This window comes from Pagrus major, chromosome 8 (assembly GCF_040436345.1).
Source record: "Pagrus major chromosome 8, Pma_NU_1.0".
Lineage (NCBI taxonomy): Eukaryota > Metazoa > Chordata > Actinopteri > Spariformes > Sparidae > Pagrus > Pagrus major.
Genome location: NC_133222.1, coordinates 2,774,771 through 2,786,932, shown reverse-complemented (window position 1 = coordinate 2,786,932; position 12,162 = coordinate 2,774,771). Strand labels below are relative to the sequence as shown.

The 12,162-nt window shown below is 44.1% G+C and overlaps 1 protein-coding gene across 1 annotated transcript in view; it reads right to left on the bottom strand.

Moving 5' to 3' along the window:
• Window positions 1-12,162, bottom strand: part of cadps2 (Ca++-dependent secretion activator 2) — a 184,293-nt gene that overhangs the window by 7,255 nt on the left and 164,876 nt on the right. The window contains exon 27 of the mRNA XM_073472131.1: window positions 4,771-4,878. Coding sequence (XP_073328232.1) covers window positions 4,771-4,878 — 108 coding nt within the window. The remainder of the gene's footprint in view (window positions 1-4,770; window positions 4,879-12,162) is intronic.

Genomic DNA, 12,162 nt, shown 5'->3' with positions numbered 1-12,162 from the left:
TCTGATCTGCCGTCATGTCCTGAACATTTTCATATCCTTACATGTGAGTGTGTGGAGGGCAGTTTCACCGATTCTGGCTGTTATTGGCATTTCTTCCCCCCCCTCCCTCCCTCCTGCATCACTCCCTCCTCCTCTCACTCTCCACATTAAATGTTTTTTTAACGCTGGACTCCGTGTTGTATGCTAATCATCTCGCTGAGTTAACAGCTGCTCGAGGATGTTGAAATTACTGATATTTGCTGCTCCTGTGATGATTTTCTTCTGATTTCCGCCTTCCTCCCCCCCTCTCCTCACCCGCTCAGTGAAACGTTTATTTGAGTCTCTGGGAGGCGAGTTTTTCCTCAGATCGGGCTAATCAGCTGCCTGACGGTCGCCTCGCGAGCCGCGTTAACTGACGTGGAAATTGAGTACGAAGACGCTCCTTAATTGAGCTGATTAGAGGACGAGAGTGAAAACAGATGGAGGGAATATGTAGGGGGGAGGGGAGGAGGGTGGAGGCTGGTCTGCACAGCATTGTGGGTTTGCATTAGTCCTGTCAGGAACGATATGATTAAAGGAGGGGAGGGTGCTTCCCTGATGCTGTCACAGTAATGATGTCATTTAAACATTTGACACATATTCTGGTTTTAGCAGAAAGAAGGAAATGTTCTTGAAATTCAAAGTAATTTGAACTTCTAAGTCCTTTTCTGTTGAGATCAGGTGTCATTTTCTTGATTTCCTTGTTTTAAGATGCTGAAATTCCTGAATGTAGATAAAATGATGCTCGTAGTCGAGCTCAAAGGAAGTATTTTGTCCTTGAGGTTTCATCTGAGGTGTGTTTTCTCAAAGGAATAACTAAGAGGATGAAACTCTGCACGTGTGATTTCTTCTCATGTCACCTCGCTGCCTTCCAGTCCTGTCTTTGATTTCTGACGCAGTCGGAAATGTAAACCAAACTACAACAGAAGAAAACTGACATAATGTTAAACATTTTATGTTATTAAAATGTTTAACATTAAAAATAATGCTTATAATAACAAAATAATAAATAATAACATAACACAAAAATCACTCTCGAAGGCCGAATCTGAGATTAAATGATTTCATGTCAAGAGATCCACATCTCGCTCTCTCTCTCTCTCTCTGTCTTTTTTTTTTGAAGCGTCCTTGTCAGCTGCTTCATCAAGGTTATTTGGCTCCTAATGTGAAGAGGATGGAGCCGTGTGTGTGTGTGTGTGTGTGTGTGTGTGTGTGTGTGTGTGTGTGTGTGTGTGTGGGCATGTGTATCACAGTCCTCATCCACACAAAGACGTTCCCTGGTGAGCACTTGTAGACAAATAGACGGACAGGCGCATGTGAGCATGCACACGAAGAGCAAACAAAAAATAAATCACAGACACGTTTACATCAGCTCATCTTCGTCCTGTTTCTCGTCACGTCGCTCGCTTTAACAGCCTCCTCTTCTTCTTCTTCTTCTTCTTCTTCTTTCTATCCGTCGGCGTCGTCAAACCCTTTTTGTTTAAAGAAAAGGCGCCTTAAATGAATTTGAGTTCGACTCCTTCAGACGCACATAAACAAGACGACTGCATACCCATAATGCTCCTGGCAGGAGGCCCGATGCTGCTGTATGAACACAGGTTTACTTTCTTTGTTACACACTAACTGTATGTGTGTGTGTGTGTGTGTGTGTGTGTGTGTGTGTGTGTGTGTGTGTGTGATACATGTTGAAGGGCTGAGTGGAGACACTTTGAGGCCCCGCCGTCACCTCCTCGTTGGTGCATGACTGGGCGCTTCTGAGCTCCATTAGACTGATTCTCCTCAACCCCCCCCCAACACACCCTCTTTTAACACACACACACACACACACACACACACGCACACACACACGCACACACACACACACACACACACTCACACACACACACACACACACACACGGATCAGCACAGTGCAGCTCGAGCTTCAGCCACAATACTCCGAACCCTCAGAGGAGGCGGCAGGTGGCAGAAATCCATCGCTCTGCTTCGTGCTGCTAATGTGTACGAAGGTCTGAGCCGCCATGTCCGCTGCATTGACTCACGGCGCCGAGCTGAGGCGTGTTTGGCAACTCGGCGCTAAAATATTCTTATAAATCTGAATCCTGGAGGGGGGGCGGACGGTGAAGCAAACGGACAGCGTAGGATGGAGGGATGGATGGGTGGATGGGTGGAGGAGTGTGTGTGTGTGTGTGTGTGTGTGTGCTGCTCCTGCAGAGCGAGCCGACAGCTCTCGGTGTTTCCTAAGTGATAAACAGGTCAACAGAAGCAGTCTGTGTTTTCAGCCTCAAAGAGACCTGCTGCTGCTCCGAAAGTGGAGAATCAAAGCTCGCACCAACAGCACAAACACCTGACTGTGAGCTCCATTTGTAGAGATTTTTATTAGCACCGTGTGTTTTCATAGAAGCGTATGAAAAGATCAGATACCAGAACAGCTTATTGTCAAATTTCCATTTGCAGTGCATTTTAAAATGTATACAGACACTTTAAAGAGGTCATATGGTGCTAATTTTCAGGTTCATACTTTTATTCGGGGGTCCTAGTAGAAAAGGTTTACATACTTTAATTTTCCAAAAAACACATTATTTTTCTCATACGGTGCATCGCTGCAGCGTCCCTTTACACACTGTGTCTTGAACGCTCCGTTTCAGCTACAGAGTGAGACATCTCGCCTCTGTTCAATCTTTGGTGAGAGTTGCACATGCGCATTACTTAACGGGCAGGATGTAGCCAATCAGAAGCAGAGTAGGGCGGATCATGCCGAGCAAGGTAGTGTGATCTAAAATAACGCCGCTACAGCAGCAGCAACTGGATGTCTGCTGACTGACTGGAGTGTTTATATTTTATAATAAATATATATTTATATAACGCTTGTTACACAGTGACGCACATAGGTTACAGAAGTAAAGGCTCGACTCCAAACCAGGCGTTTCAGGCAGTGCAGCAGCGTAGCAAAAATGCTACACGACACAATAAAGGAAAGCCGAAAAACCCAAAAAGCAGAATACGACCTCTTTAACCTTTTTTTTCATTTTCATCATCTCTTCAGCGTTGTCGTATATATACAATAATTTTGCCGTCTGCACGATGCAAACTGTGAACTGAGGTAATAACTCAGGTGAGAAGTAGGGTCATTTTCTCATAAGCTTACATACAATTAGATTTTGCAACCAGGGAAGTCGCCCCGTGCTGGCTGTCAGAAAGAGCTCAGATTTAAGGCACTTCGGCATTGGCTTCACTTTTCAGACCTGGAAGCTGCATCAGTATTTTGTACTTAAAGTGAAATTCATCAAAAACGCTCTGAGGACCTGAAAATGTTTGTAGTTCAACAGAAAATGAAATTGAATTTGAACGGTGACAATATTTCAAGGTGGTAAAAAAAAAAAAAGTTTTCTCATTATTCCTTATTTATCCGAGTGAGAGGAAATGTTGCTCTTCAGTGTGTTTTTTGTCTGATGAGGCCGTGAACGCAGCTCGCAGGTGAATCCACCTTTATTATGTCCTCGTTCAGCTGCAGCGGAGCTCGCAGCCGGCTGACGGGAGGGGAAGCCATCACTGCTACCACCTCCACTCTCATTAACCCTGCTCCTCTCTGCTTTTTTGTCACAAGCAGCACGGCTCTGAATATTTCATAAGCGGGTCATGGCTGATGTCGTCTTTATAAACACTCAAAGAGCATCTTTTAAATGTGTTGTTGTGGCATCATATTTTAGGTCAAGAAGTCATTAAGTCATTAAGATGATTTGTTTATCTTGTTTGTAACGTCTCCTCACACCTGCGGACACGACTGCTTTCTTATTTTGTATTTTATTTGAGGGTTTTTTGGCACATTTTCGTCTTTCCAGTTGTTATTTTTGAGATATGTTTGCATTATTTTATTATGTTGATCTGTTTGCTTTCTTTGTCTCATCCTCTTCGACACGCTGTGTTCGTGCAGCTTCTTATGTATTTGGGACCGTACATAAATAAAGCATCGGGCCGTCACATTTTATTTTGAAATTTGAACTTTCATTCAAATGACGTAAATATTCAATATACAATCTGCATTTACGCCCGGGTCACTTGACTCTGCAGTAGACACGGGTTTCTTAACTTCTGGTTAAGCGCTCGGCTAACTTGAATGGGGATGAAATAATTTAGTCGTGCGGCTCTTCTAGACTTTCCAAATGTTATTGGACCGAACGGCTCGAGTTCTGACCGTGAAACGAGTCATTTCTCGGGGGTTGTGACGCTCAAAATAGTTTATCCACCGTTTTACAGACGCTTCTTCTTCTCACAGTGGGTCTGCTGTTGTTTTCTCTTCTGTTACAACTGTTTCTGGCGCATTTGTGACGTGAAACATGACATCAGAGACCTACAACTTAATGCAGATGAAAATCACAGACTGCATGAAGAGAGAATGGAGTCTATAGGTGATTTTAAGCAGCATTATATGGATCTAGGGTGTGTGAGGAGACCTGCATGTCTTCTGTATGAAATGCATCTGTTACAACCATCCGTCAGAGTTTGCAGACAACCTTCCTGTTTCAACTCTGCACACTTTTAATTGTTATGACGGATAATTGGTGAAATTTCAGGTGTGCTGACTTTCAGTTTGACCTCCAAATAAAGTGGTTTGGATTATTTGGATCGAGTTTCCGTTTGCTTTCAATCTCTGATCTCTGATTGTGATTAATGTTATTATTACTGATAGAAGCGACGGCCCAAACTACAAAATGACCTGTAATTGTCTTTCAAAACAAGAATCAGCACTCACGTCGAACACCTTCTCGATGTAGAGCTCGTCGTTGACGCGGTCTCGGAGGATGTCCTGGTTCTGCCGTACGAAGGTGATGTAGGTGTCGGCCAGATCCATCCCCGGTTTCTGCAGGAGAGACGACACAGTCAGAGCCTGAAGACGACTCCAACACGGGTGGAGGCTGAATATGGAGTAAAAACGCCACACATTCACAGCCTGGTGTTGAAGATGTGAACGTGGCTGGTGTTCATGGTGCACGTTTCACTGCACGAACAACAGTGAAGCTTGAACTCAGCAGCAGTGTTTTGTGATCACAGTGAGATGGAACAGACCCCCAGAAGATAACGTCAAGAGTAAACAAACAACAACAAGTCCCGCCATCGCTTCCATCAGCTCTGTTCAACTAGCTTCTGTATCTCTTTCTGAAGTGAGACGTACTCAAAGCCCGGCGCTCACACCTCCAACGGCTCCAACAGACCTGAACACACCACCTGTTTCTGTGGTTGTTGGGATGTTTTATATAAAATGTCAATAAAAGCAGAATTCAATCATTTTGCGGACGAACTGTTTACTGACAGTAGTTTTACAAAGTGTTCCTGAGCCCGTTTAGTTTTATAACTTTCTGAAACTATAATCGCGTTGCACAGTGACATGTGAACGTCTCTCTCACTTTTAAAGCAACATTATGTAGCAACCATTTTACCTTCAAAACATTATTTTTGATGACCTATACGAGGGTGAAAACAAGAGGGTGCAACAACTCTCGCCGATGTCGATGATTAGGTTTAGGTTTTTTCGAGGTGAAGAGACCGAAGAGGACGCCGACGGAGAAAAAGAGAGAAAAAGAGACGGTGACAGAGCGAGAGGCAAGACAAAATACTGTCTAAAAAAAGTGGCTTCGCTCGTGATTGCTTTGCTAAATAAAAGGCTGCAGACCGACACCGAGCTGGACTTATCGTTGTTGAATAGTAAGTAATATTAGCTGGTTTGCTAACGTTATACATTATATATTGTGTTATTGTACTTGTAAGATTTTAACTCGCCAGTTATTGATCATAAGCCAAGGCAGCCCATTTCAACAGAGGTTTAGCTGGTAGCAGGTTCATGTTACGTTAGCTTGGCGTGCTGCTACCGTTCTGAGCTGTGTGCAGCGTTTGTGTGCAAAGACATCATTTTCAGGTCAAAATATTATTATGACATGCAGAGTTTTCTTTGTAGTTAGCACGTGACGCTACATTACATCTGACAAACTGTTTCAGAAACCTGGGATCAGGGTGCTAAGTTGTCAGGGAGACAGTGACAGTGTCCCTTAGTCTTTCCACTGTGGTTATTCACCAGCTGTAAACACTTTTGCCGTCCAGTGTTCAGACAACCATCGCAAACGTGGGCAAAAATTCAAGTTCCTGATTCAAGCACAGATCTGCAGGTACAAACTTAAACAAATAATTTATGTGAACACGTTTTGTAAATAACGGGTGTGAATGAAAAAACATATGTATGCTGAGCACAGAGCGAATAATGTGAGCAATGATTTTAAAAGCATTTTCCTCACGGACACCACCAGACTCTGTTTGTTGAGGATAACACTGGTTTACACGCCAACAACACAGGGAACAAGTGTTCAGCATCACCTGCTGCTTCCTGGGTGAAAAGAAGAAAAATAATAATCTACCGTCTCCGTGTTGGGAGTAACAAGAAGCTGCTGGAGCTGTTTCACCGGCGGAAACATTAACTGCTGTGGCAGCAGCAGTTTGTTTGGCGGGGAGAGGCCAGAGGCAGGAGAAGTGGGTAAAACCCTTTTCATTCACACTCCCTGTTGTCAGGGGAGATTACAACTGTAATGCTTATTGTAATTGCTTTGACATCTTTCACACTCGTTTTCTCTGAGCCGGCATGCGTCGGCCCCCGGGGGGGTTGTTGTTCTGCTACAGCGCCGCTGAGCATGGCACGTCAGGTCCCTCGTGGAAACACAAGGAAATGGAGCCTCAAGAAGCCCAGAAACCTTTTGGCTTCACTTAAAGGCAAAAGGCAGGTTGGAGACTGATTATAAATTTGGGACTGTAACCTTTTGTTTGTCAAAGACAACACAAAAGTAACACAAACTGTCACATGCTAATGGAGGGGGAAAAAAAGGACTGGATCTCGACAGTGAACTCAATCGTCTTCTGTCACTTTGATCACGCGCGATTGTCTGAATTTGGAGTTTGTGATTTGGCAAGAAAAGAGGCAGCTGTGGGAAAGTGGACCAGCCGGGTCGTTCACACACCGCTCCCGCTTTTAGACTGATATCACAGCCCAGGCGCCGGGATATAACGTTAGCAGTTAATGTTTCTGAAAACCACAGATACATTTGTACCGAACGTGGCACATCACGCTCACGTTATTACAGCCAACGAAGCTGCCAAACAGCCGACAGCTATTCCCGTCGCACCGCTGGATGGACGTTTTTAAGGACACCTGGGGACGTTTTTGTTGTGAAGTCAGGAAGACAAACTCCATTTGTGATCGTGGCGACCAAAACGGTAACGTCAAACATTAGATACCGTAACCTGTCTGACTTTAAAGTCAAACATTTCCTGATAGAAACAGTCTCATCAGCTGCTGCAGAGGCCTCGAACGGCGAGTGACAGACTGAGATCAGTCAGCGACGCTGTGATTCAGACAGACTGCTGGACAGAAACCAGGGGTTAAAGTGGGGTCACATGGCTGCGAGGGTTTCTGGTGTGTGTGTGTGTGTGTGTGTGTGTGTAGGAAAAGGAGGGGTGTTGTGGGTGTTATACTCAACCGGAGAGAGGAGGCGTCAGGCCCAGTGATTGACGGGCCTGTCAGAATCCCCATAATCCTCTGGAGCGAGTGGAGGAGTGAGAGCGCGGCAGACCGAGTATCGCTGTCGAATGACGATTAGAAATCTTGACGAGAGTGAAGCACGTGTGTCTCAGCGGGTGTGTTACAGGACTCGTCATGTTGTCTCTGATCGGTTCCAGCAGACACTTCCAGGTCATGTCCACATGAACACAGATACATTTCAAAACTGGGTTTTGTTTTCTGGCCACAGGCGCTCGTCTATCCATCATTTTCACACAGTTTTCATTCACATGAAAAAAAAAACAACAGAAGGGACGTCTGAAGCAGGACGTTTAATGATGGTGATCGACATCGTCAATATCATCACTGAGCGATGAGTGCGAATAGTGTAACATAAATAAATAAACTTAAAAATGGATAAATGAATGAATAAATGGGAAATTAAAGGGGAAAGTGAATAAACATGTGGATTAATATGCAGGTAGATACATAAAGAAGCAAATTAAAACAGAATTATTAATTTATGTCACATTCTTTAAATTAATTTACACACACAATTTGAAAAAAATCGGCAAAAGAAGGCTCGTTTCCATCCATTTATCATTATGTGATTATTAGGAGTTGGTTCATTGAGATGAGCATGTGTGGCATATTTTTGTTTCTCCACCGTTGAAGAAGTCGAGGACGTAAAATGAATGAATTAAGAGTGCATATCGAGCATAAGTCAGCATTTTTCTGATGATCGGAAACCGTCGGACAACATCGCTCATCGACATCATCTACAGAGTATCAAGTAACTGAAGGTATAAAAAAAATGTAGTGGAGTGGAAGTGGAAGTGTAAAGTAACAAAAAATGGAAATACTCAAGTACAGTAACTAGCTAACTAGTTAGTCTCGAGTTCACACGCTGTATGGGCCTCACCACACAGAAGATCCCTTGGAAGTCGAGCTTTTTTGGCTTCATGCGCCGCTGAGCAGCTTTCAGAGTTATGAAGCTGTGTCCACATTTTAATTGTTAGATCCATGCTAGCTGAAAAGTTGTTTCCATTAAGTGCATTATCGCAAAAACGACCTTAAAGCCTCTCACATGTTCAAGTGTCCGTATACTTTACTGCAGGTGACGTGTGGTGAGGACGGAGGAGCCAGAACTGAGTGCGTAAGATCAAATGTAAGAAATGTGCGTGAGCGTGGACAGGCTGAACGCAGGAGAGGAACCTGTCCTCAGATTGTTTGTGTGTGTGTCACTGGCAACATATTACTGCCCTTGTTGTCACTTGAGACATCAATTTCCCCCCTTTTCCACCCCCCTGAAGGCTTAGTCTCAATCATGTACCTCTCTTTTCTCTCGCTCTGACGAGCTGACAAAGCAGCATGACAGATCGGAGACGCCGGCACAGTTCCAGCCACGGAGATTAAGACTTTAACACGAGAGGAAAAGAAAGGCGGAAAGAAAAAAAAAAGAAAAACACACACATATACAAGCAGCTCAGCGCTCTTGTCACGCTCTGCCCTCTCTGCCTGTTTTTGTCTCCTTCACTGTTTCTTCACTTGTAGCCAAACACCAGTAATCCCCTCCGCGCCGGGATAATGGCCGCCTGGTTGCTCGTCAACATTTCACAACAAAAAAAATGAGAGTGTAAAATTAAGCGCAGTTCGTGTTGGGATACAGACAGGGAGGGGTCGATGGTTTGAAGTGGTGGTGGTGGTGGGGGGGGAGGGAGGAGAGGCTCGTTGATAATGAGTGGTTAGTGGGGGGAGGAAGAGGAGGGCGGTGAAATGCCAGGTAATTACACACCGCTGCCGGCCTCGTTTCCTGCCCTGGATTCATTTCACTTCTGCCAGGTGCATGTTGTGCGTGTGTACAAATATGTGTTCGCATGTCATCGCATAAAAGTCCCACTATGATTAAAAAAATAAGTGTTTATGATGCTTCAGTACAGCTGAGAAGATATAAAATATTCTGTCCGTCCACAGTCAGTGTTCGTTTACATGACGCGTCAGTAAAGACTCGTTAAACTTCATGTTCACACTGCGTCTGTTGTCCCAGTTGAAAATGACTGAGCACAAGATTGACTTCATAATCACAACAAATTAAAACGGAAGTAAACACGTACCATTATGATGTCAACGTTGATTTCACGGTGTCATAGGTAGAACAACCAGATTGGTTATCAATAGGGGTGTCGCTGATAACCGCTATCGCCAATAACCGTGATTTAAATTTAAAGAGGCACTGTGCAGCTCCGGAGAAGAAATTCAAACTCAGAATTTTAATATTTACAATAATAATGAGGTAATAACACAATTTTTTTTTCCCATAAGGGAATAAACAAGCTGCTCTCAGAGGCAAATAAGGTCCCAGAACACTGTTTGAAAGTAGAAAGGTGGCAGGGTCCGCCACATATAAACAAAGTAACACAGTATAAACTGTGTTTGTTTATTCAGTTTATTCAGTCATGAAAACAAAGAGAGGTTGATTATTCAGTTTGTTAATCCGTCAGTGAAGATCTTTCTTCAACAAAACTACAGACTGCTCCTTTATTATTGATATAACGTTAATAATAGACACATGATAATATCGTGTAAATAATCCACTAATTTCTATCGTCATCATGAATTCTTTGATATCACGACGGCTCTTCTTCCCAATAAACCGTCTTCATTCAGCCGTTTGTCTGCAGCTGTATGAAGGCTGGCAGCCCGGCACCACTTCTACCTGCTTTCATGTACATAAGTTCAACAATTATCTGCATATTTGGCAGATAAAATCCTCAGACGTGAATTTTGTGCACGCTCGCCCAACAATCACCTGACCTCTCCGGATAGCCATGAAAATTCAACACAGCGACGCCGTCAGCGCGCCCGTGGAGAGCTCTTCAGCCCGAGGAGGAACGAGTCTCTGAGAAACGATCTGAGAGACTTTGAGTTACAAAGGAAAAAGACAAATACTGTCTGTTTAATCTTTGAGTTAACAGAGCAACTCCTTTCTTGTGAGTACACAAAAGTCTCCAGGCAGCCTCAAACGTGGACACTGAGATCATATGTTCAGCGTCTTGAACACCACACCTTCAGAAACATCCAATCAATCAATCTTTATTTGTATAGTGCCAATTCACTACAAAAGTCTTCCCATGACACTTTCCTGTCCGGACCGTCCTCCTTGATTAATTTATTTACTCCAGGTCGGGTGAGAGAGACTAGGAGTAAGGCTTTCGAACGAGTTAGGACTGATTAATAGGCTTGAGTCAAATATGAACATATGAACTAACAACAATTAGTTATTGTGTCTTTTAAATAATCTCCTCTCGGAGCTTCGGGGCCCCGGAAACGTTTTGCAGCGGCCCTGCAGGACTGTGTTGTGTTAAAGATGGTGAGGAGCCAGTGATGATGATCGCTCGTCCAATGTTTGTGTTCCTGCGCTGCCAGGATGCATATGTCTGATACGAGCATGTGTGGCTGTCAGTCACTGGTGTCTTGGCTGTACAGGCGGGAGCATGTCGGACCTGCTGAACACGTGTGAGTCAGTGTGAGAAACACACAGCGAGCCACTCCAACCCTGCACAGTGTGAGTACTCCGTATTATACTCCATAGTACAATACTTCACTGCGAGTAGAGGAAAGTTTAATTAAAGAAAGTATTACAGTAACTTTTGTGTTTGATCCTGGTTTGTCTCAGAATCACTGTGACACCTGCACAACAGCAGAGAGACGAAATAACAGGAACATGATACGAGAAATGACGTTAGACCTTCGTTTCAACCAGGGCTCAAATAATCTGTCTCTAATGGGAACAGCTGAGAGGTACCGTTAAGATTAAATGACAGTTAAAGCTGAAGATAGCAGATTGTTTAAAAACTGTGTCTCCACTGCGAAGCTAATGTTTCGTTAGCTCGTGCGAGCTCAGCCGCGGCTCCAAGATAAAATGTGTAACCGTAGTTTGAGTCCGTGTTTCAGCTTTTGTAAGTGTGACACCGCTGGATATTTTTAATGAGACCAGTCGTGTCTGAGGCGACCAAAACAGGTATTTTAAGCCAAAACATGATGTTTTCCGAACACTAACCAAGTGGTTTACATGCCTGAACCTAACCAGATAGCTGACAAGCTGCTAAACGATTAAACTTAAAGAATGACTGTATTGTGTTATATCCTGTTACCGTGGACACAGGCAGGTTGTGGTGACATTTTAGGTTTTATGGAATTCGATCAAACATCAGCAAATGCAGCTTATTAAAAAGTATAGTTGAGTTAATAGTCGGGTTAAAAAGCAAGCGAGAAAGACAGAAGCACCTGTCCGCAAACAGCCACTAAAACACTGATCTTAGAATATAAAACTATGAAGTAACCAGCTGCAGTTGTCAGAGACATTAAAAAAGTAACGATGAGCGCTGGAGGGTGAAAGCTGCATGATTTCGTGACAAGGTGGTGGGCGGAGCCGTCCAGCGAGGAGACGCAGAGGCCCCGCCCCCCCCCCATGCTCTTCATCCCACCTGGAAAAGAGGCTTACCTGCGTCAGGTTCCCTCCACACAAAAGACCAAAAGGCCGAGGTAGCGGTTACATTATAATTTCAGGGGTGGAGGCAGCTGAGGAGGAAGTCTGGACGGGAA